Consider the following 24580-nt stretch of genomic DNA (forward strand, 5'->3'; position numbering starts at 1 on the left):
TCCTGTGAAGGCATCATCAGAGCCCAAATGAGTATATGGTAGGCAGTGGGGAGAAAGGCCAATAGCTAGTTCATATGGCACCTTCTGTACAAATTAGGAAAAGGTAGCCTTTCTAAGTGGAAACAGCCCCATAAGTACATAGTTGGATGATACCTTTGGGCTAATTAGTAAAAGGTACCCTTTCTTTGAGACAGATACGTCCCTGTCATGCCAGGGCATATGGTTGGGCAAGTGGAACATGGACTGGATTTCAGCCCCCACCTGCCTGGTTGTTCAGGGTCATTGTGTTATTGTATTACCTGCTCCACTATCCACAGGAGCCCAGCCCAGAACCCTTAGTCCCCTACACTGGGCCAAATATGGTGGAGGTGGAGGTGGGAGTTGAAGTGTTCCTCTGAGAACACCCCCTAACAGCCAGACAGGCACTGTTCCTCCAGGGAGTTGGGGGCAGTGACAGCTGGAGGTGTCTGCTTTCTCCTGCAATGCTTCATTGCTTTTACAAAGGTTTCCTCAAGGACACTTGGAGGGGGCAGCTCCCTGGGCAGGAAGCAATTAGGGTAGAGAAAGGAGGCTGGTTTGGCCTCAGGGCAACCAGGAACCCAAGGAGGTGATTCAGAGGCCAAGAACTTGGGGCTGCTACCAAGTCACAAGGGGTGGGGGTGGGGGGATGGAAAGTCCTGTCCCCTGAGCTGCCATCTCCTAAAAAACTCTCCACTCAGGCCCACATAATCTCTAGCTTGGTCCGGTTAGCCCAACTCCTGCCTTCAGTCTTGCCTTCCACACCAGTCTAGCACCATGAAAGAGCCAGAATGATCTTAAAGCACAAATCTGACCCTGTCAATTCTTCAAAGTCTCTGCTCTTCCCTCAGTATGATACTCAAGCTCTTTAAATGTCCCTCAAGGCTCTGCATGATCTTGTGCTTGTGCTGACTTCCCACTCCCTACCCCTGCACCCTGCACTTGGGCCACCCTGAGTTGCCCTCCGTTCCCATAAGGGATCTCGCATGTCTTTGTACTTGTGCACAAACCATTACCCCTCCTGGATCACTCATTCCCCTGTCTCAACTATCTCCTTTATGAAGCCCTCCCAAGTGTTAAAAAATTGGCTCCTCATGTGTGTACAAGCCCATTATAGTTACCAAACAGCTCACAGGACTCTCCACATCCCATTAGCTGAGCTGAGCATACATTTAAATCTCTTTGTAAAGACAGAAATGAAGGCTCAGAGAATGGTAACGCTGGGACTTGAACTCAGGTCTCCTAATATCCAGTCCACTGCTTCTTGTGCTGTCTCAGTCATGGGAGTGAATCCAAGTCTGGTTATGAAAAAGGAGGCAACAAACTCTGAGCTCTGGGCATCAGAGGACGGATTTTGCCTAGTGCAGGGAGGAGGCTGGGCACAAAGAGCAAAGGGAAGAGAAGGCTTTGTGGAGGAGGTAGCATTGCCCTGACGTCTTGCTAAAGACCAGTCAATAGAGCCAGAAATGTTGGGTCAGGGCTGCTCAGGAGAGCAGTTCAGGTGGCTCAAAGGGTCTGTTCCCAGGGTATCCATTTAAAGAAGTGCTGAACAGGGAGAAAAGTGCTGACTGGAAGCCAGGGCTACACGAGAGCCAGGGAATCCTTGCACCAAGTCAACTGTTAGGAAGTGACAGGGCAGACAGACACAATGACCAGAAGCCAAGAAGAGTGAATAGAACAACTTAGGATCAAGTTCTTCCACCCTTTCAAAGAGGAACCTAGAGAAGGTGCTAAAAGGGACTGAACCAGGAGTCTCGGTCAGGATCCTTTGATGGCAGGGATCCAAGGCCTACTCATGTCAGTGTGATTAAAGGGAATTAGATTAGTCTGGACTTTGGGTTGTAAGTGAACAAAACCCAACTCAAACAAGCTTAAGCAAAAAGGGAGGCTTAATTGGGAAGTGGACTACTGGATTCAGAGGCTCAGTATTGTACCTTCTCTCCCTCCTTCCTTCTGCTTCTCCTTCTGTGATCTCAGTGTCAGTGTTCTTTCCAGATGGGCTCTTTCGTTTTCTCTTATCTGCCACAGGGAAAGATGCACTCCCAGCTCACATCAACCCAAGTTAATAACCCTAGAGAAAAAAGAGCCAAATCTCCCAGCATCCCTATATGAGTACTAGAGAGTGGCCCAGTTGGGGTCACATGCTCCCCTGGGCCCATTCCTTTGTCCATGGGAATAGGTGTCTACAGTTCATCAGATCTAGGTTATATGTCCGCTCTTGTGGCCAGGGATGCAGGATTTGTTACTAGTATAGGGTAGGAAAGGTTGCTAGTCAAGCAATCGATATCCACTAACTTTTCTCTTTGGGACATGTGTTGAAGTGATATGTAGAATCCTATGGAAATGTAGAGCTGGGAACCATAACCAGCCATCAACTAGGAAACTTTCAGGAACAGGGGGCAGCTCCCTTTCAGGGAAGCATAGGCTCTTTCTCTTCTGGTGACGCTGCTAGCCTCTGCTCAGGTGTCTTCATCTTAATCTGCTGATTCACTCACTCTGCTCACAGACAGCTGGTTCCCCTCTTAGTATGACATTGCACATAACTTCAGCTAGCTAGGGTTATCCAAGTCTCTTGGGAGCCATTGACGTTTTACAGCATCCTCATCCTCTTTTTCTGTCATTGACTACCTAGCCCTTCAGTTTCCCAATTCTAAATTCTTGAAAGAAGAATCTGATGGGCCCAGATCATCTTTGCAAGCCAGACCACACAGGTCAAAGGTCACAGATAGCCTGTGGATGATTCTCCTCTGGGTCAGGTACCCACCTCCAACCAATCACTCTACATTTTTCCTAGGTGACCTCATTCTTCTTCTGTTTGAGGCGCCTGAAAATAATTGATCCATTCCTGGAATTGCAATTATCTATTGCTGTGTAACAAGTTGCCCCAAAATTTAGTGCTGAAAGCAATGATTTATTTTTCATGATTTTATGGGTTGTCTGGGCTTAGCTGGGAGGTATTCCTGCTTCATGAGGTATCACTGGGGTCTTTCACACATTCCACTGGGAGATGGGCTAGGGCTGGAACTACCAAGGTGGCCTCACTCATATGTCTGGCAATTGGTGCTGACAGTCACCTGGGAAATCTCACTTCTCTTCTGCTGGCTTCTCATCCTTTAGGGCCTCTGTCTCCATATGGCCTTTCCAGCATGTTAGTCTAGATTTCTTTACATAGTAGCTGGAGCCCAAGAGGGCAAAAATGGAAGCTGCAAGTTCTCTTAAGACAAGCTTAGAAACCACATAACATCACTTCTACTGCATTCTTTTATCAAAGCAATTCACAGAGCCTGCTCAGATTCAAAGACAGGGGAAATAAACTCCACCTTTGGAGGAGAAGGATCAAAGTCACATTGTCAAAGTTCGGGCAGGATGGGAGGGATTGGGGGACCATTTCTGGAAACAACCTACCAAGTCTGGAGATGGGCAAGTCTTAACATACTTCTCACCAATCCTTAAACTTTTTACAAAAATAATTTCTCCCTTCCTCCTACACAAGCTTTGGTTGGTTCTTCCCAGGACATGGTGGAGGTTGGGCAGATTCCTCCATTCTATACCATTCTCCCAATTAGATGCCCTCCAAGCTAGCCCAGTATATCTTTCTGCTGCTCCCACCCACCTGTGCATGCCTCTGTGATATGCCCATACCAAGTGATATGCTTGTCTGGTTCCTGGTCTGCACTTTGGGATAAGTGAAAATACTCTGGAACTCCAAGATAGTGGCCCAAGGTTGTTTGGCTTCTACCTCCCTTCATCTGGTCCCTTCATAGCATGTAACTAGCTTCCCATCCTCTGCAGGTGGGAGCTGCTGTTTTAGTTTCCTAGGCTGCTCAAAGCAGATGGGAATTGATTAGCTTACAGTTTTGAGGCCATGAGAATGTCCAAATCAAGGTATCATTAAGGTGATGCAATCCTTGGCTCTTCTGCCACATGGCAAGGCACATGGCATCTGCTGGTTTCTCCCTCTTCTTCCTGGTTTTGTTGCTTTCAGCTTCTTGCTTCCTTGGCTTTTTCCCTCCCTCCCTCTCTCTCTTTATATTCATTCTGGTAAAAGGATTAAGACCCAATGCTGGTGGGCTACACCTTAACTGAAGTAACATTATGAAAAGGTCCTACTTGTAATGGGTCCGCAACCGCAGGAATAGATTAAATTTTAAAACATGCCTTTCTGGGAGTAGGTACAGTTTCAAACTACCACACCTGGGAACTCGGGGCCCCCATGGTGATCTGAGGGGTGGCAACAAGAATCCAAGTCAGTCTCTGGGAGTCCCTCTGATCTGGTTCTCCCGCCAGGAAGAGGGCAGCGTGACCTTGCAACGGACTTCACTGGCCCTTCCACCCGGGTGTGGAAAAGCTGCCAGCCTGGGCCCTCCGCTATGCTCCCTATTGGGAGCAGGGTCCTACTCGTGGACAGAGCTATCCATCCACCTCTTTACGGCATCTGCGGGATAGACTGGGATCAGTGAGAAGGGGTGCCACTTAGGGCCCCCGGGGGGAAAGAGGGTGGCTTACTTCTCATTTTTCTCTACTTCGCGGGCCGCCAGCCTGCGGAAAAGTTGTCAAGCCCCTGTCTCTCCGCGTGCCCCTGAGCGCTGAGGACATCCCCGAATCCGCTGCAGACCCGCTGCTCCACGGGGCGGGGAGGCGGGGCCGCCCTTGCACTTGGAGTGAAGTGATGGAGGAAGGAGAGCTCAGCCGTCCCCCCGATAAACAAACCACCGCGTTAACAACTCACGGGCAACAATTGCCCGACCTTCCCCCAACTCTCCCGACAGGCGGGGCCCCGCACCCCGCCCTCGCGGGCCTGCTCACACGCACACACCCCTGGCGCCGCCCGCCCCCTTCTCACGCCTCGGACGCGCCTCCCTCCTCCAGCCCAGCCCCGCGCGCCCTGCGAGCTCCGCGTCTCCGCCGCCGCCTCTCACGCCTGGCGGGGTTGGAGCGGGAGCATGGAGCCCGGGGAGCCCCGGGAGCCCCGCGACCCCGAGCCGGGGGTCGAGAGCGCCGCGACCCGGCGCTGGGAGGAAGCCAAGACTTTCTATGATAACCTGTCGCCCAAGAAGAAACCCAAATCGGTAAAATCAGAGCGTGGGAATTGACTGGGGGCGGGGGGCGGGAAGGGACACCCCGAGGGAGGGGTCATTAAACCCCCTGGAGAGGGACCCGCGGCGCCTCTTGGGTAGGGGGACGCAGCTCCTCAACACTGACGTGCGCCGGGCAGTTGGCTCCAGCTCGGGTTTATTTTGGGAGCTCGGCACTGGTGTTTTTTTCTGGGGCTCCGGTTCCACGCCAGGATCCCCCTCCCCCATGCGGTCATCAGGGCCCGCCGGGCAGCCTGCGGCGTGAGGACAGCACTTGTTGGCAAAGCGGGTCAGTGGCGCTAACGGAAGCGCCCGGGCTCGGGTAACCCCGCTCTGGAAACCCGGCTCCTTGCTGCGCGCTCTGGTCTCCGCCATCTGGGCACTGGGTTCCGGAGCCGAGCCTTTGCCTTCCTGCTCTGGCTCAGGGCCCGTCGCCCTGGGCTCAGGGATCTGCACCCCCGTGCTTGCGCCAGGCACTGGGGTCCCCGCTTAGAGCTCTGTGCCCCTGATTCCCGACTCCCAACGCTGAACTCTGCGCCCAGCTCCTGGCTCTGCTCTCATCGCAGTGAGCATCAACTCCTGCGGCCCCCAGCCCTCCAAGGACTCACACACAGGAAAGAGATCCGTTTCCCATGGAATACATTCATGATGCGCTGGACGGTCCCTGGGCCTTGCTCACTTCAGCTTCCCAGAGCTCAGAGCCTGTAGAGGGGACAGAGGATAGGGCTGGATCAAAGGCACCCTTGACAGAGCTCCAGCCTGAACTTAAAGCATCCTGCAGCTTCTCTCCAAGGACCCCTTCGCAGGAGGCCTCACCCTGTCAACACTCACTCCCTGTGCCCCTTCAGGCCATGACTCAGTCCAGGGGATTGAGGGGTGAATTAGGCTGAATTTCTGCCTCAGGAGCTGCAGAGCACTGAGGGAGCCCCTTGGGGTGGAGAATGCTCACGGCAAAGACCCTGCCTGGTGCAGAGGGAACACAGAACAGGGACTGACTGCAGACTAGGGCAGGCGCTGTAGAGGTGGCATGTGAGCTGGGCTGAAGGCCTGAGTCTGAGGAATTTCCCTGGCAAGGGAGCGAAGCAGCATGAGCAAAGGCAGCAGATGCCTTTGAAAGTGAGGTCTGTGTTCCAGACTCAGTCTTGAGTGGAGAAATGCAGGGTCTTTGGGAGAAGAGTTGGACGGTTGCAGGAGAGCCCACGGTCAGTGCCATGGTGAGGGGCCTGGACCTTGTTCCATGGGGTTAATTTTCAAACTAGTTTCCATAGAGTTCCATACTTCTTGGGGGGGGGGGCAGTCTGCACACATGTGAATCCAATTTCTTTTCTTTCTTGTTCAAACTATGTTTTAAACCATTAAAAATCTGTGATTTTGTGTGGACATTCTAGCCCCTTGGAAGCCATCAACACATTAACTAGTGCTGCAGATTGATTATTTTTGAGCAAACCTCAGAATAAAACTTTGCCTGTGGTCTATTTCATAGAAGAGTATCTGAAATTGCAAGACCTGTAATATTGGGAGAAAAAAAAAGACCGTTACTATTTACGACCACCTATTGTTGTGAATCAGGACTTTCCAATAATTAGCAACCAAAAACAGAAACATACTGACTAGATACTGAAGCTTAAGTCTGCAACTGCCACCCTAAACCCCTGTTCCAAATTTGTCATAATCCAAATAGCTGTATTATTTTCAATGGCTTGTTTCATAATAAATACATTCATGTACATGTAATACTTTTGAATTTGTAAAATAAACTTATTCCAAGAAAATATGTTAATATCTGGTTTACATGTCAGGGTTCTACTCTACATTCATTTGGGGAAAAAAAGGTCATGCTACTTAAAAAATATATGATGGAGCTATTGCAGGAGTTGTTTTTTTTCAGCTGGGAATTGACTTAGTCCCGTTTTCATTTTAGAAAGATCACCCTGGGGCAGTGTGGTAGACGGATTGGAGAAGTCGAGGCTGGCAACAGGCAAACCAGTGAGAAGGCTGGTCCCTTAGTGAGGAGGACGCTAGAGGAATGCCATGGCTGGGGGATGGAGAGGAGGGGATGGGTTTGAGAATCAGTGCCTTCCAAGCACTGAGGAGCAGAGAGCTCAGACCCAGGGGTCGGTTGTGACCCCTCAGTCAGTCCCTGACCTTCACAGTTCACAGAGGCAGAGGCAGAGGCTTCTCAGCCCCTACTCCTTCCTGTAGTAGCCCTTCTTCCCATAGGCTATTTTGGGGGCTTTAGGCCTCATTCCCAGGACCCTGAGTAAAATATTTAACCCCTGAGGGCCGAACAGAGGGCCTCATACCTCTTGGGGTCAGAGGACTTTCTCAGTCCAGAGCTCTTCTGGCCCCTTCTCCAACAACCCTCTTCTTTCTAGAAATAACAGGTTTCGGCTATGTTTCTATCCTGGGCCCAACAGTCAGAGTCCTGTTGGCCTAAACGGGAGCGCCTTAGGCTGGCTGAAAGTCTGGGCTGCCCTCCATCACCCTCCACCCAGTCCTGGTCAGCCCAGCCCAGTCCTGTAGCCCCACCCCCCCAGAAGGCAGAGAGCTCCCGGTCTGGGATGGGGGGCGTCCTGACCTAACCCCCAGCCTGGGATCTGATTTCAGGAGAAGCTGTGCCTAGATACATCCTAGGGGCATCGTGAGATGGGGTGGCCTCCCTCTGCAGCCAAGGAGGGTCTCCAAGTGCTAGGAGCCCTGGCTTCTCCCCCATCTGGCCAGGACCACACTGTCTTGCAATCTCGACTCTTCAGGACGCTTATCTGTTAAGCCTCACTTTGCATCTGGTCTGGGTGAAGCACTTCCTGCTGACCTTGGCCCCAGCTTACACCCTGTGGGAAGTCTCCTGAGCACATCCAACCATGGCTCACTAGTTCCTTCCTCCCCAGTCCCCAGCCCCTTTCACCTGCTCCTTTAGCTCCACAGGAGCCTGGCCAGGCCGCTCATCTGTCCCAACTGGGGTCCATATTTCTGACAGCTGCTCCTGCCTTCTGGGCCCTTAGATTCTGCCTCAGTGGTACTGTGTGGGAGCAGTCTGAGTTGGAAGACAGGGTCTTGCCCTTGGACCTCCAGCCTGAGGGGCAAGGGGCCATTGGCCTTAGAAGCTTCAGCCTGAAAATGTGGTGCCTTCCTCTTCTAAGTTTCCAGGGTCTCCCTAGAATTTTGCCTGGTGCCCTCACAGTTTCCTCTGTGGGAAGATAGACCTAGGGAGATAATAAAGCATACCTGGTTTCTCCCAAATCTGGAAAGATCATATGGAAGCTAAAGCCATGTCCTATCTCTACTATTTATTGACAGTATTACCTTGGGCAAGTCATTTGACCTCCCTCAGCCTCAGTTTCCCTATCTGTAAAATGGGAGGAACTAATAATACCTACCTCGTTGTGTTGTTGTGAGATGTAGATGAACTAATCCACTTAATGTGCTTGGTACTGTGTGTGGTACCCATAAGTGCTCAATAGAAATGTCAGGGGTGTGTTCAAATTCTTTTTTTAAAAGTCAGTTTTATTGATACATAGTCATAAAGCATACAATCCATCCAAAGATACAATCAATGGTATATGGTATAATCAGAGTTGTGCATTCATCACTTCAATCTCAAATTTTTAACAATTAGTACAGCATGGACACAAACCAATCAAAACTGACCATCAGGCTTTGGAGCTGGAACAGGGTCCTAGAGGCCCCCTGTGTGTCAGGCATCATAGGGAGGACTGAGGGGTGCCCCAGGGAAGTAGCTGAAGTAGTAGGGGTTGGGATCTTCTGGGGGCCAGTGAGGAAGGCACATCAGGTAGGCTCCTGTGTGGACAGAACCCAGGCTAGAGACCAGAGATTTGGGATCTCACATTGGCTCTGCCTTGACTTTGCTGTGTTACTTAACGTAATACTCTTCCCCTCTCTGAGCATATTTACCCATCTGTAAAAGAGGGAAATAGACTTCTGGGGCAAAGCAGCCAGGATGTTTTTCTTGCAAGAGCCAAAGGTAGAAGACTTCCTGGTTTTATAAGAATGGGCCTCCCCCATCCCCTTACCACCCTTGGCCAGCCCTCTATTACCCCTTTTCTTTAGGGCTTTTAACTTTATCTTTTTTCCTTGAAGGCCAAGGACACACAGACACATGGTGTCGGTTGGCACCTGGGTGATGTATTTGGTCTGAGCCTTTAAGGAGAGGAAGCTGTCCCACAACTGCCTTACACTGACCCTGCTGGCCACATGCACCATCTTGGTTGGAGTTTAAAGTCAAATGCAAGCTGAAGTTCACCACAGGAGCTTGGGGGACTCTATCATTTTCCATTTCTATTTTGAGGTTCTAAAAAACTGCACTGTCCAATATGGTAGCCACTAGCCGCATGTGGCTATTTAAATTTAAATTAATTCAAATTAAATACAATTTAAAAATTCAGTTCCTCAGTTTCACTAGCCACTTTCCAAGTACTCCATGTAGCTAGTGCAGATTAGTGTAGCTGGTGCAGATTAAAGGACGTTTCCACCATCATGGAAACTTCTATTGGACAGCACTGTTCTAAAAGGATGGCACCAGTCCTACATCTCTGCCTGGGGGATAGACCATGAGCTCCATGGGGGGCAGGGACCCTACCTGTATTGTTCCCTGCTGTGTCCTCAGCACAGTGCCTGACATATGGTGACGACTCAATGTTGTCAACCGAATGGAACGCAAGCTTGACCCAGGAGCAATGGGGTTAAGCATATGATCCACAGAACTATAAGGGGAGATGAGGTGGGTGGGTGCAGAATGCGAGATCCACTTAGGAATCTTCCTCCCAATTTGAGCCTTTTGTTCCTCCCCTGTAAAGTGGGAATACATGATCCCAGGACTGCTCATGTCTCAGAGATATGGTGGGCTCTGGGTGTCTGTGAGTCCCTGGAGCACCCACATCTTGATCCTCTCCAGGGACTACAGAGGATCCAGCTGCTGTCTGTGGTGGCACTCCTTTTCCCCATTCCAGAGGAGGCAGAGAAAGGGCTCTGAGACCCTCCTGGGTCCTGAGAGAAAGCCCTCTTCTATTTGGCCCCTACCTCCCTTCTGGGTTCGTCTACACCCCCTCCCAGATACCCCGGGCTCATTTTTGTGAACGCACTTTGCATGTTCACACTTCACACCTTTTTCCACCCTCCCCTTAAGGCTCCACTCAAATGTCTCCTCTCCAGTGGTGATTTCCTCTGAACCCCTGTCACCCAGACTTTGCTTTTGTCTCTGTTCCAACACTCATTTCAGTCCCGTTCTGTTTACCTGTCTTTCTCATTTAACTAACCTGTGAGCTCTGAGTGCAGGAACCAAGTCTCCACCAAGACCACTGCCAACCAGAGCCCAGGTGCCTAGCACAAAGAAGCAGTAAGATGTTTTCAAATCTGAATCAACCAAAATAATATTCTCTGAGCACATACGATATATCAAGCAATCCAGATTAGCGCACTTCATAGGCATTTCTAGTTCATGTTAAATTAATGTCCTTGAGAATATTGTTTCTCATTGAAATATGCTACATAAAAGTTCAGAGGCATTCATTAAATAATTTACTTAGCTTATATATTCTAGGCACAAGATAGACACGGTTCCTGCTCTTTCAGAACTTATGCATGGTTCTTGCTATCTCCCTAGAACTCTGTCTAGAAAGAGAAATAATTAAATAAGCAATTATAATCCAGGGTTAAATTTTACTGAGAAGGAACTCTATAGAAGAGGTGTCAAACCCAGAGTAAGGGTGCAGGAAGACTTCCTAGAGGTAACATCTAGTTTGAGGCCCGAAGGTTGAGTAGAAATTATCTGGATAGTCAGGGAGAGTATATCAGGCAGTGGGCATACCATGTGCAAAGGCTCAGAGAAAGAGAAGAAGGTGTGTACTCAGAAACACAAAAAGGCCAGAATGAGCAAAGCTGGGGAATTGGAAAATGAGAGGAGAGAGAGAGGTATTTGCAAAGGGCCCTTACTTCATTCTAAAGGCTCCTGGCCTTATTCTGAGAAGAGTGGGTACCACTGAAGTGTTGAAGCAGAGGCAAGCCATGATCACATCTAAATTTTAGAAAAATTCCTTGACAGAAGTATGGAGGACAGATTGGGGGTGGGTGAGAGATGATGATGGACTAGACTATGGGAGTAGAGAGAGAAAGAAACGGATAGGTTTCAGAAGAGTTGACAGGTTTTGGAGATTAATTGATGAGGGAAAGGGAGTTGAGGAAGCAGGAAGAGCTGAGGATGCCTTCCAGGCTTCTGGCTTGGATGGTGGTGTTGAGCATTGAGATGAAGAAACCAGGAAGGGGGCCAGGTTTGGGAGGTAAGAGAAGGTGGTGGGAGTTCAGCTTTGACATGTTGAGTTTGTCAACTGTGGCAGTTAGATATAGAAGTCTGGAGCTCTGGAGAGCTCTAGGCTGGAGATAATTTTTCTTAAATAATTTGTGATGTTTCTGGGCCCTATTTCTTCCTGAAGGCATCTAGCCCTCATTTTATAATGGAAACCATCTGAAGACCATCTTGAGCGTCAGTCAAACTTTTGTTGTATTCATTGTATTCATTTTTCTGTTATGTCCAGGTGGTCTACCAACTAGATTGGAAACTCATCAAGGGCATGATCCTTCTTCCATCAGATTGTGATCCTGGGTGGGGAATCATTATCTGAGTTTCCTAGGGGTGCCTTAGCAAATTATGGCAAACTGGGTGGCTTGAAACAACAGACAATTTATTGTATCACAGTTTGGGGGCTAAAAGTCTGAAATCAAGGTTTCAGCAGGGCCATGCTTCCTCTGAAACTTGTGGGGGAGAAATCTTTCCTTGCCTTTTCTAGTTTCTTGTGTTTTCCAGTAATCCTTGGCATTCCTTGGCTTGTAGATACATCACTGTAATCTCTTTCTTCTCCATCTGCACATAGACTTCTCACCCATGTCTGTCTGTGTCTGTGTCCAGATTTCTTCTTATAAAGACATAATTCATATTGTATTAGGGCTCACCGTAATCCAATTTGGCCTCGTTTTAACTAATCACATCTTCAAAGACCTAATTTCCAAATAAGGTCACACTTGCAGGACTGGGAGTTAGCATTTGAACATGTCTTTTTCGGGGACACAATTCAACCCATAAAAACCATCCTCTGCCCTAGTCCCCAGCTGGGTCCTGCCCAAAGGGGTTTCTAACCCAGGTCTGCCCCTGCCCAAGGCTGAGTCTTTTTTGGAGGAGGGACTGAGCCTGGGTCTTCTGTCTCCAGTACCTGGAGGGACCTGCCCATGAGTGCCTACCTAGGAAAGGTCTGAGTGACAGCCCTTCCTTTTGTGCCTCTGCAGCCCAAGCCTCAGAATGCTGTCACTATTGCCGTGTCCTCCCGAGCCTTGTTCCGCATGGATGAGGAGCAGCGGATCTACATGGAGCAGGGCGTGGAGGAGTATGTGCGCTACCAGCTAGAACACGAGAATGAGCCCTTCAGCCCCGGGCCAGCCTTCCCCTTCGTGAAGGTGAGGGGGTGCTTCCTCTGTGAACCTGCCCTGCATTTTTTGTGGGGATTAGAAAAAGGGACTCTCATGGATGTTTGAGTAAGAGAGGGCCCTCTCTCCCTGCCCCAGGCAAACACAACTCCGCAGTGAATTACTAGGTTAAGGGACATACCTTTGTGGGAAGAAGGGGCCATTTCATTCTCTGAACTAACACAGCTCCATGCCCGGTAATCCGCTTGGCAAGTGGAGAATGGCCTTATGAGAAGGCAGTCTATATCCACTGAGCTCATCCTAAGCCGGGCCTCCCCTCTCTCCCTTGATAGCCCAAGCTAACCACCCATTCCAGGTGCTGGTCCCCATTGGATCTCAGTTTACCCAGGCCTGGCTGTCAATTCCACGTATTATCTCTGCAAGTCTTAGCTGGAGTGTATCCTCTCCCATTCAGGCTCTGGAGGCTGTGAACAGGCAGTTGCGGGAGCTATACCCTGAAAGCGAAGACATTTTTGACGTCGTCCTTGTGACCAACAACCATGCTCAAGTGGGTGTCCGTCTCATCAACAGTATCAACCACTATGGTGAGCATGAGAGGTTTGGCCATGGGACACCCCTACCAGACCCCCAGTAATGGGGTCACAACCTTACAGGGTGAAGTTTACTGACCAGAACCCCAGACCCAGTGGGGTGTGGGTAAACAAGCCCTACAAAACAAACAAACAAACAAAATATATATATATATACACACACACACATAAATATATAAATATATTCCTACCACAACTGATTCCAAACTTCTTACCATTGAACACCTAACTGGCTTGAAAAAATCCTGAATGTTTAACTGTTGGCTGTTGAGAACCAGTGTACGCTGGCCCCAGCACACCACCACACAGGCTTCACTCCGTGTGGATGAGAAGGACACTTACTTCCTCTATGCCTCAGTTTCTCTATCTCTAATGGGGCTAACAGGCCTCACATGGCTGGTGGTAGTAGCAGATGCAGTTGTCATAGTGAAGGGGTTTTGTGTCTTAGTACAAACTCTTGATTGAGAGTAACATAGCCCTTGCTCAGATGGGAGGAGGTGGGGAGAAAAGTCCAGCTCTCAGGGTTGATGTGGACAGAGGAGTTCTGGGCATGAAGAGACCGCCCTGCTCCTCTCCTCTTTTGGGTGATTCTTCTTTCTGAATCTTCAGGGTTGACTCTGCTAAGGAGTACACTTTACTGGGGCTTGATTAATCTGAACACAATCTCAGCGATTCATCTAGAGGGCTGGGGAGGTTACACTAAACAGAGCCTGAAGCTTCCTACCCTGTGCACCCATGGCCTTGAGGCATCCCCTCCTGTGGCCTCAGACCTCCCAGGAAATTTCCCTGGGACCCAGCCAGGGAGCCAGTGCCCATGGTTCCTGGACAAGTTGGGCTAAATCCACAAGTGGTGAAGACCTTCTTACTTTTGGCCCTGGAAGAGCATGGTCCTCTCCAGATTTCAGTTGAAGCTTCCTGCTGATTGGAAGGGGTTACCCCCAGTGTGCTTGAATACCAGTTTTCTGGTTATAATGAGAATGCAGAGGAAGACAATTGTCAGCTGAGCTATTGACAGTGAAACCACGGAAGCACAAGTATCTGTTTGAAGAGTCAGTGCTCTTTAAAGATGTAGCTATAGACTTCCCCCAAGAAGAGTGGTCTATCCTGGGCACATCACAGAGTAAGCTGTTCAGAGGTGTGATGCCAGAGATCATCAATCATCTGGTTTCAGTGGGATTTCAGGACTGCAAAGTAGATGTACTTTTCCCAATTGGAACAATTTGAGGAACTGTGGGGAAAAGGAATAGGATTCCTCCAAAGCCAGAGTTCAGTCAGAGAAAGTGGTCATAAGAAAACAAGAAATGACAACCATACGAAATATCTACAGCAAAGATGCATCTGCCATGATATCATTGAGATCTCACATAAAGAATCTCTTTAAATGTAATGATTTGCCAGAAGAATTCTCACACAGATCCACTGTCTCTCAACATGTGTTAATTTGCAAGGGAAAGAAACCCTCTTTCAGCAAACTATTTGGAAAAGCCCTCAGTGAGCAGACATCTTTTACTCAAGGTAAACAAGTTTATACTAGAAGTAAATCATATGAATATCATGTAAGTGGTAAAGCCTTTATTCAAATTTCTGGCATTAGATGATACAATGGATCCAACATGGGAAAGAAACCATATGAATGTCATCTATGTGGGAAACCTTTTGGCAAACGTTCTCATCTTAGAGCACATAACAAAACTCATAAAGAAAAGAAATTCGTGAATATGTTGATGTGGGAAAGCCTTCACATATTGTTCTATCCTTAGGCAACATGAGAGAATTCACACTGGAAACAAACTATATAAATTTCATCTTTATGAGAAAGCCTTTGTGATGTGTAGGCTAATGTGTCTACTTTTCCAGGTAATGGTGCCCAGTTGTGTGGTCAAGCAAGCACTGGGCTAATTGTAATAATACAAAGGCATTTCATGTACTTTAATCATCAGTGAGTTGATTGTATCTATTGCTGATTATGTCTACAGTCAGCTGAGGAGATTGCCTTCAGCAATGAGTGATGTCTTATCCAGTCAGTTGAAGGTCTTAAAAGAAGTGATTTCAGGATTCAGGAAGAGAATTCCCACCTCTACCTCAGGCAGCCAGTGTCTCCTGGGGAACTCACTGAGGACCTTCATTGTAGTCCCTGACTTGCAGCCTGCCCTATGGAATTTGGACATGTGCAGCCCCACAGTCATGTGAGACAATTTTACAAAATTTCATACTATTTACAGATATCTCCTGTTGGTTCTGTTTCCTTATAGAACCCTGACTAATACAGTCTTCATCATTCTACCTTTACCCTACATGAGAGAATTCACACTGGAGAGAAACCAGATCAATGTCATCTATGTGGGAAAGCCTTCACTCATTCTAATGTTAGGTGACATGAGAGACCTCTCAATGGGAAGAAACCATATGTGGGAAAGTCTTAAACACATGTTCTCATCTTAAAGGCCATGAGAGAACTCACACTGGAGAGAAACCCTATGAATGTCACCCATGTTGGAAAACCCATTTTTCTCACATTGGAGAGAAACCCTATGACTGTCACTTATGCCATAAAGCCCCCACTCATTGTTCTGCTCTTCGGTGACATGAGAGTATTCACAATGAGGGTAAACCACATATGTGTGTTCTATGTGTGAAAGCTTTCACTCATTCTGGCCTTAGATAACATGAGAGGATTCACACTTGAGAGAAATTGTATGAATGTCTTTGTGTGAATAGGGAAACTTTAAATTTATTTATTTTTTATTTGACAAGCAGCAATAAAATGTTTGTCATTTTAATGTATATACAATTATTAGGTTATCTGTCATATTATAATACTTAGGGTTTTTAAAATTTTTATGTCCTTTAAGATACGCTAAACACACACACATCAACTGCAAATGTGAGGGGAAGAAAAAGCATGGTACCCAACCAAATTTCCACATTTCAGCAATACTTCACTCATTCTTTTAATCAAGTTTTAAGAAATGTCATAATGACATGAGCTTGAAATTATCTAGAGAAATTTTCTTTGATGCTAATTATGTGGCAATGGTGATGTTATAAACAACAGAAAAACAGGGGCTGCCAAATAGCCGAGTTATGGCAGCACAGTCCTGCTTTTCCCCATAGGAACACACCAAATGGTGATGACAACGATCTTCTTACACCCACACTTGGAGGACAGCATCATGCTACATAATTATTCATCCGCTGATGCTTGGCTGCATTCGATGTACTGTTTGTCTATCAGAACTTCAATACCCTTCTTTATCATGCTGATACTTGGATGAAACCTAGCCCTTGGCTGACTAATCGCCTCTTGAATAAGGGCATTATGCCAAAGCACTTTTTGTGCTTTCATAATACGAGCTAAAGCAGCTTGGAGGTACATTTTCTGGTTCTCATCTATAGCACTTCTAGTTTGCTCCATTTTCATGGCATGTCTTTCTGCACTGATGTTGTAGTTTTAAATTTTGTTCTCTTGTTGCTGAAGTTCATATTCAATGAAAATGAAGATTCTGTATCGGTATCTTCCTTTTCTGAATCATGGTTAATCATTTTCACATCAAGTAATGATTTGATTGTTTTTGTCAGTTCCTTTTCATTCATATGGGTGCTGTCTTGAAGCTCTTTATAGCTGACAGTTTCACTGTTGTTAAAGGCACGAAGACCCGCCATTTGGTATGTCGTGACTATGGCTACATATGGTTTGCCCAAGTAGTTAATTTTTACTTCACCTGTACAAAGATAATGTAATCATGTAAGTGTCCTTCCACTGTAATGCTGGCTGTAAAATAACTCAAACATCTGTACACTTTTTTCCAATTGCTTGGGAATTGCAAATGTAGATGAAGGAGCCTGAGTAAGAGGCCATGCACCAGCCTGTAGAACAGATATTTGAAAACTAATTCTATTATTGTGGCTTGATTTTTGATAAAAATGTTGAACTTATTTTTGAGATCATCACTGATACTCTTATCTGTGTACATCTGATGTAGCTTGCTAGTAAACTCATAACAACAAGCTTACTTTAATTTATTGATCATGGCTTCTTCAGAATCCCTAGACATACTTAACCCAGGATTTGAACGTTTGCCAGTGTTCTTGCGCAGAACTTTTGAAAAACGTCCTTCTTGTCAATATATTTGAAACCAGTAATGAAGCTCGTGAGTTTGTCTTCTACTTCATTCTCAGTCATCCCTTTTGCTGAATTCTTTAGTAAGCTGTCACAGTACTCAGCAAGCTGTTCAGGTGGTTTCAAACAGACGGGTTCTTACTACTGATGTAAGGGCCTTATCCAATGCACTCATAAGGTGCTGATCACCATTCAAAACAGTGTTGATAAATTGAAAAAAAATTTACCATGGATTCCAAAACTGACTCCACAAATAGTGTTGGCATCATTTTTTTCTCCTGTCAAATGATATTATGGCATTCTGCATGTAAGAATGGTACGTGGTCTGCTACCATTCTTTGCTGACATTCACAAATCACTTTTTTTAGTATATGAACTTGGATATAAGTATTTTTGACATCAATTTCTTCATCTTTTAACCTTCCTAGAACCTTTTCCATAAATTGCTCATAGTTTGATTCTTGTAGTAAGTTTGACGTTTCTTGCTTGTAATACTCTCCTGTTTCAGTTAGAAAAGGAGAATCAAAGATTTCCTGATAAAACTTGAAGGGAAATTTTTTCTTATACAGTTCAAATGAACAAAGGAGTTAATAAACTCATGGATTACTTTCTGGTTTGGGTCTTCTCCATCACAATCATTTTTTACTTCTTGGAGCAACATTTGAATAAGGATGATCTGGAGTGGTTCAACCATCAATTTCCTCCACATATCCAGTGCTAGTTCTCATTTCCATAAGTGGTTCATTTCATATCTATATCACCACAGCCATACTGAAGGTCAGCTTCTGTCAATTTATTCTTTTTAATGAACTGTGTGTTGAGATATCTATATAAGCAGTGCATATAGTCTGCACCTTTGCTATTTTTTTCCCAATACCTATGATATAATGAATACTTGTTCTTCAGCCTCCAGAACTTTCTTGTGCAAATGCTAAACATGATTTTCCAAAATAATTTTAGTGTCTGTATAAAGTCTTTCTCCAAGGGGTTACAGATAGGCCACACATAAAGCATAGATATCTGAGAAGCGATCGTTCCATGTTACTCTTTCAATGTATTCCAACATGACAACAGCTTTGTTGTTAAAAGTTTGTTCCATGTTTCATCAAAATCTACTACTCTTGGTTTCAAAGACATTGTGCAAGTTTAGTGTTGAAATCAAGTAGTATGCTGGATTATTTCCAGAACATGCCAAGGAAGGTCAGGCTCAAAGGAAATGAGGTCTGTAGAGGCATTGTTATTTGGGAAATCAAGGTATAACGCTTTTTGTCCCTGTAAGATTTGACCAGCAGAACTCTAAGTACTCCACAAATGGTATTTCTATCAAACAGTTCTCCATATCACTCGAGCTTTAAAAGAATCCCAATAGCTTCTTAACAAATATAGCTTATTTTTGTAACCTTAGACAACACGAGAGACCTCAAACTGGAGGAAAACCCTATAAAAGGCATATATGGGAAAGCCATCAGGCAGTGTTCTGATCTTACATGATATGACAACACTCAGTAAAAATGTTCTATATATAGAAGAGATTGCATCTGTAATTAAGCTTAAATACACCACAGAACTCACACAATGAAGAAACACTATGCTTGTAATTAACGTGGAAGAGCTTTTTTTCATCCTTACTACTTCAGCTAATCTAAGCCAATTCATACTGAAGAGAATCGATATAAATGTCATCTGTGTAGAAAAACCTTCTGTTGACAATTTGATGATATACAAAATGAGTGACCAATATAAATGTAATAAAAGTAGAAGAGTCTTAAAAAAGAAAAGTAAGACCTTCCAGAGCTAGCATACACTGAAGAAAATAATTTATCCTTAGGTTACAGGAGTGTCTCTTAAAACCACAGGGCAGGAAGTGGAGTAGGACCTCACAAAAGCCTGAATCCAAGAACTGGAACTCTCTCCTGGGCTCTTTTTCTCTCTGGGAACATAAACTCTTATTTCTTCTTCTCTCAACTAGTCTGTTCCGTTCACCAAACTAGGTTTCTCTGCTTTTTCTGAGTATGGCCAAAATTTACACATTTGTAAATCCTCATTCTAAGCAACCAAGAGAGGCTGATTAGCATTTTTTTAATCCTAAACAATCAGAATAAGATGCCACCTATAGTGCTAGGGCAGGGTCCTGAAGCATTATCCCTTTTCCCCTTCCACTGTGGATCGTGGGAAGGACGGGGACCCTGGAGGGGGCTGAGGAAGTGATGGGGTAAATCCGTGGGCTCAGAGCAGCAGCCATTTACCAACCAGATAATATTTTAACAACCTGTGTAGCTATGCTGGTGGGTACTACCTGACGACCAGACCAGGCTGGAAAGATGATCTGATTGGGCCTGGCTCCAGTCAGGTGTCTGCCCCTTATCCAATCAGCTGTGGCCAAGAAAGCAGGGTCCCATATCACAGTCGTGGCTGGAAGACCCACTTCTTACAGTACTCAGATTTTCTAACCAAGCGTATTACTGTGAGCCAGGCAATCATATCAGGATTCATGGGGAAAGGATGGACGGTTTCAGAGAGGGGGAGTGCTGACTTAAAATCACAGAGAATCACTTTCCCCACCCCCCATACCACTCAGAACCAAGATGGCGCCCACTCTGAGGCCCTGATGGCTGACCCTGGCCTCACGCAAGCACTCTCCTCCTCCTCCTAGACCTGTTCATTGAGAGGTTCTGCATGACCGGCGGGAACAGCCCCATCTGCTACCTCAAGGCCTATCACACCAACCTCTACTTGTCAGCTGATGCGGAAAAAGTGCAGGAAGCCATTGATGAAGGTGAGTCAAACTGGGGAGGGAGAATGTGGGGATTCTGGCAGAGGGGCCTCAGGGGTGGGAGGGCTGGTCCTGAAGCTCTGAGCAGGTGCTGGGGGTTGCTATGGTAATTGGAAGGGGAGGCTGGGCTCCTCCCTCCTTAATGCCTGTGACCTGTCCTGTGAACTCTGAGATCGAGGCCCCAACAACCCCACTTTCCCACCCCCTGCCCTATCAGGTTAAAGATGCTTTTACACGTCAGTATCACCCAGCCTCCTCCTTTTCCCATGGACAGCCACTCCCTTCTAAGGTTCCTCCAGGTCATCCCTGATTCCTCTGTAACCACGGGCAGTTCTGCGCCTCCCTGCACCAGTGGGAAAGGAGATCCGCACCCGGGGATGCCTGAGTGGTGAAGCCTGGGGAATGGCCAGCGTCTGCAGCTGGCCAGCGCTTCAGCGAGGTGGGGAGACCCAGCTGCAAGTCCTGACAGAGAGACTCCCCCTCCATGTGTCTCTTTCAAGAGGCAGAACTGGGTGGTATCCAGAGCCTCCGTCCTCCCAACCGGGTGTGTGTGCCTGAGGCACAGGGAAGAAAACAGGCCCCGGAGGAAGGAGGACTGCCCGGCTGCCCGAGAAGCCTCCTCAGGCTGAACACCAGTTGCCATTGCTGGAGTCACTCCTCTCTTCCTCTCCCATGCTGGCTTCTGAATGAAGCCTGGCCTCTCACCTGCTGATGCCTCACTCCCCTGAGCTGCTTGGGAACTCCCAAGACACTTTTTTTAACCAGGAGCCAGGAGCCATTTCCCCAGACACATGTCACCCCCTCTGGGTGGGGTCTTAGCCCTGTTGTGTATGTATATATACCTCGGTGTCTGTGATCTGGCAGGAGAGGGGGGAGGCCCTGCTCCAGGTGGGGGCAGTTTTGGTTCGTCTTGGCTCCAGCCTTGGCAGAGCTGAGCGGGTACCTGGCCTGATGCCAGGGCCTGGTCCTTCTTAGTGTATCCTCAGGCTAGCAGAGGACCTGGGAGACAGGTATGCTCAGGCCCCCAAAGTTCTGCCTAAGTCCAGTGCCCTTGCGATCCTAGTTTACCAAAGAGCAGGGCCAAAGTGACCTTTAGAGAGATGGAGAATAGGGAAAGGATGCAGCCAGGGGCTCGGGTCTCTAGCCTCCTAGCACTGGCTCTCCATTGTGTAGGGCAGCCTGGAACCTTGGTTCCTGACATGCGTCCTTGACCTCTGGAGAAACCCAGAGGAGGCAGAGGGTCTATCCACACAGTCAGACACAAGGCTATGTGCCATGGCCACCCAGGTTGTCTCAAGGAACCCTCAACATCAGGCTGCCCTGAGTAGGGCATGCCTGGGTGCCACTGTGACAGTAGACTGAGGGTGCCCTTGTGCACCCCACTCTAGACTGCAGTCTGGGGTCTCAGCCCCACACAGAGTTGAAAAGGTCCTTCATTTCCCATTCACCAGTGAGCGACTTGCCAGAATCAATAGTGCGGAAGAGGTGGAGACTCCTTCCCCAGCCCCCCTGTAGGTCTACACAGTGGGGCTAGGAGGAATCCCTGGCAGGAGAGCAGTGGCCTGGGGGACCCTTCCAGCCAGGAGTGATGTTCCACTGGTCCACACTATCATAGCCTCCCAAGTGTTAAAGTTTTGAAATCTCTCCATCCTGGTTGGTAAATAGCGCCTTCTCTGAGCCCTCATTGTCTTCCTGCTACCCTGGACCCCTTCCAGACCTCTGCACAAAGGGGTAGCCCTGGCATAGCCCAAAGCCCTCAGAGTCCTGTTCAGTGCTACAACCAGTGTCCATTCTTATTGGTCAGTGCCCATGCCCCACTAGTTTGAAAATATTTTGAATATTAGCTCTCATTAGCCTTGCCTGAGTCCTGGGAGAGGCAGGTGGGAGCAAGGATAGCCTGAGAGAAAGCCCCGCGCCTGGGGCCAGCCAACTCGTGCCTGTCTCTGCCCAGGGATTGCAGCCGCCACCATCTTCAGCCCCAGCAGAGATGTGACTGTGTCCCAGAGCCAGCTGCGTGTAGCCTTCGATGGGGACGCCGTGCTCTTCTCGGACGAGTCAGAGCGCATCGTCAAGGCCCACGGGCTGGACAGATTCTTCGAGCATGAGAAGGCCCATGAGAACAAGCCTTTGGCCCAGGTGCTCCACTCGGTCCCCAGAATCTGCCCTTGGCCTGAACCCCCAGCCTGAGCCAAACCCCAGGCTCAGCCAGAATCCAGCCAGGTCCCCCCTCCCGCGCCTCCAGCCCTCGTCCTTCTCACTCAGGCCCTGGCTTCCCTCTACAGGACTCCATCCCTTCTTCAAGCCCCCAGTCCTCTCTCTGAAGCCCTGTTCCCTCTTTGAAGCTTTAATACCCTGTCACTCCCTTTCTGAGATCTTTGTCCCCTCTTTGAAACTGCCTCCCCTCTCAGAAAGTCCTATCCTCTCTCTCTGATGTCCCCATCCTCTCTCCGGAGCTCTCACCCCCTTTCTGTGACTCTGCCCCCTCTCTGAGACCTCCCACCCCTCTAAGTAAGCTCCTATCCCCACAGGAGGCTCCTCTTCCCCTCCCTGGAAAGGAAGAACTGAACTGGCATCAGCCTGGGAACTCTCAAAGGGCAGAGTATCAGCTTTAAGCCACACCAGAGCCCCGGTCTCCTGCCACCCACCCCTTGACCAGGGGGCTCAGGAAACTTCACTTACCCTCAAATTGCTCAGTCTCCCTGGGCACAGAATATGCCCTGGAGCTTGGTGTGAATTCCCTGGCATTGGAGCTGTTGGGATTCTCCAGCCCACCTGGCAGCTCCTGTTTGCACTTTTAACAAAAATCTGTGTACTCAATAATCCCAGAACCCCTCTCTGAGGAACTCAGAAGGTCCCAAGGCTTTAGTTGAGACTTCTGAGTATCATTTCACATCTGTACTCTTTGGGTCCCTCTGAAAGCTTTGGCAGTCCAGGGCAAGTTCGTTTTCTCACTAGATGGGAATTACCGACTTGCTCCTGATCACCCAGCATGTGAGAGGGGTCTCTGTATTAGTCAGCCAAAGGGGTGCCGATGCAAAATACCAGAAATGGGTTGGTTTTTATAAAGGGTATTTATTTGGGGTAGGAGTTTACAGATACCAGGCCATAAAGCATAAGTTACTTCCCTCACCAAAGTCTATTACCATGTGTTGGAGCAAGATGGCTGCCAATGGCTGCGAGGGTTCAGGCTTCCTGGGTTCCTCCCTTCCAGGGTCTTGCTTCTCTTTGGGTTCAAGGTTCCTTTCTTCCCAGGGCTTGCTTCTTCCTGAGGCTTGCTTCTCTTTCCTCTGTGAGCTTACTTCCCGGGACTCCAGCTTAAGGTTTCAGCATCAACCTCCAACATCAAAACTCCAACGTCAAAAAACCCCAAACTCTGTCCTTTGCTATGCCTTTTATCTGTGAATCCCAACCCACCAAAGGGTCGGGACTCAATGCCCTACTGGCACAAGAGGTTTCCATAATTACTTAATCGAGTAAACCTCTGAATCCAATATAATCTAATATGCCCAGAGGAAAAGATCAGTTTACAAACATAATCCAATATTTCTTTTTGGAATTCATCAATAATATCAAACTGCTACAGTCTCCAATATCAGAAACCCACTATTCCTTATTTCTAGCTGCTACTGGAGTTTTCTTCTTCATTATCATCTGGTTCTTTATTCACAAGTTCTCCTTAAGCTTCATTGTTCTGGGCACTGAGGAGAATAATTCCTTTTCCTGACCCTAGGGAGCTAGAGCACGACACACGAGACACCCATGTGCCTGGTGGGCAGCGTGGATATTCAGCAATTACACATTGGCCCATCTGTCCGAGGTACTGACAGCTAGAATCCACTCTGATTGAGGTTACCCATGCCATCATTGCTAAATTTTTTTTTTTAAGATTTATTTATTTCTTTCCCCTTCCCGCGCCCCACCCCGATTGTCTGTTCTCTGTGTCTATTTGCTGCGTCTTCATTGTCCGCTTCTGTTGTTGTCAGCGGCACAGGAATCTGTGTTTCTTTTTGTTGTGTCATCTTGTTGCGTCAGCTCTCCGTGTGGGTGGTGCCATTCCTGGACAAGCTGCACTTTCTTTTGCACTGGGCAGCTCTCCTTACGGGGTGCACTTGCACGTGGGGCTCCCCTATGCGGCACAGCACTCCTTGCGCACATCAGCACTGTGCATGGGCTAGCTCCACATGGGTCACGGAGACCGGGGTTTGAACGTTGGACCTCTCATGTGGTAGACAGACGCCCTAACCACTGGGCCAAGTCCGCTGCCTCGCTAAATATTTTTAATATGCTTCCTACCAACAGACATAGATAGCCACACTTACAGAGCTACAGGGCAGACAGCCATGTACCTGGTGGGCACACAGATGGACATACATGCTTACGGTTACCCTGATGCAGTTATCTGGACACAGACTGCCCGAATTACAATAGCCCCAATTTCAATAATACAGACACCCAGACTGACATTGAGGCCCACGTTGGCCCAGGCAGGCACAGCAAAAAGAGATTTAGGGAGCCTGAGGAGCTTTCCCATCCTACACAGCCTAATGCTGTAGGGAGGAGGCCCAGCTGGGGG

General features: G+C 47.8%; 1 protein-coding gene and 1 pseudogene across 1 annotated transcript in view; one reads left to right on the plus strand and one right to left on the minus strand.

Annotated features, from left to right (window-relative positions):
- Positions 1–1210: 1210 nt before the first annotated feature.
- The window catches only part of NT5C1A (5'-nucleotidase, cytosolic IA), a 31396-nt gene continuing 8026 nt past the window's right edge, over positions 1211–24580 (plus strand). Inside the window, exons 1-5 of the mRNA XM_058303828.2 lie at positions 1211–5087; positions 12387–12554; positions 12979–13108; positions 19888–20010; positions 21959–22143. Of these exons, the coding sequence (XP_058159811.1) occupies positions 4962–5087; positions 12387–12554; positions 12979–13108; positions 19888–20010; positions 21959–22143 (732 nt within the window). The 5' untranslated portion in view covers positions 1211–4961. The remainder of the gene's footprint in view (positions 5088–12386; positions 12555–12978; positions 13109–19887; positions 20011–21958; positions 22144–24580) is intronic.
- On the minus strand, positions 16299–18387 carry LOC105745408 (cullin-2 pseudogene; annotated as a pseudogene).

This window comes from Dasypus novemcinctus, chromosome 9, assembly GCF_030445035.2.
Source record: "Dasypus novemcinctus isolate mDasNov1 chromosome 9, mDasNov1.1.hap2, whole genome shotgun sequence".
Classification (NCBI taxonomy): domain Eukaryota; kingdom Metazoa; phylum Chordata; class Mammalia; order Cingulata; family Dasypodidae; genus Dasypus; species Dasypus novemcinctus.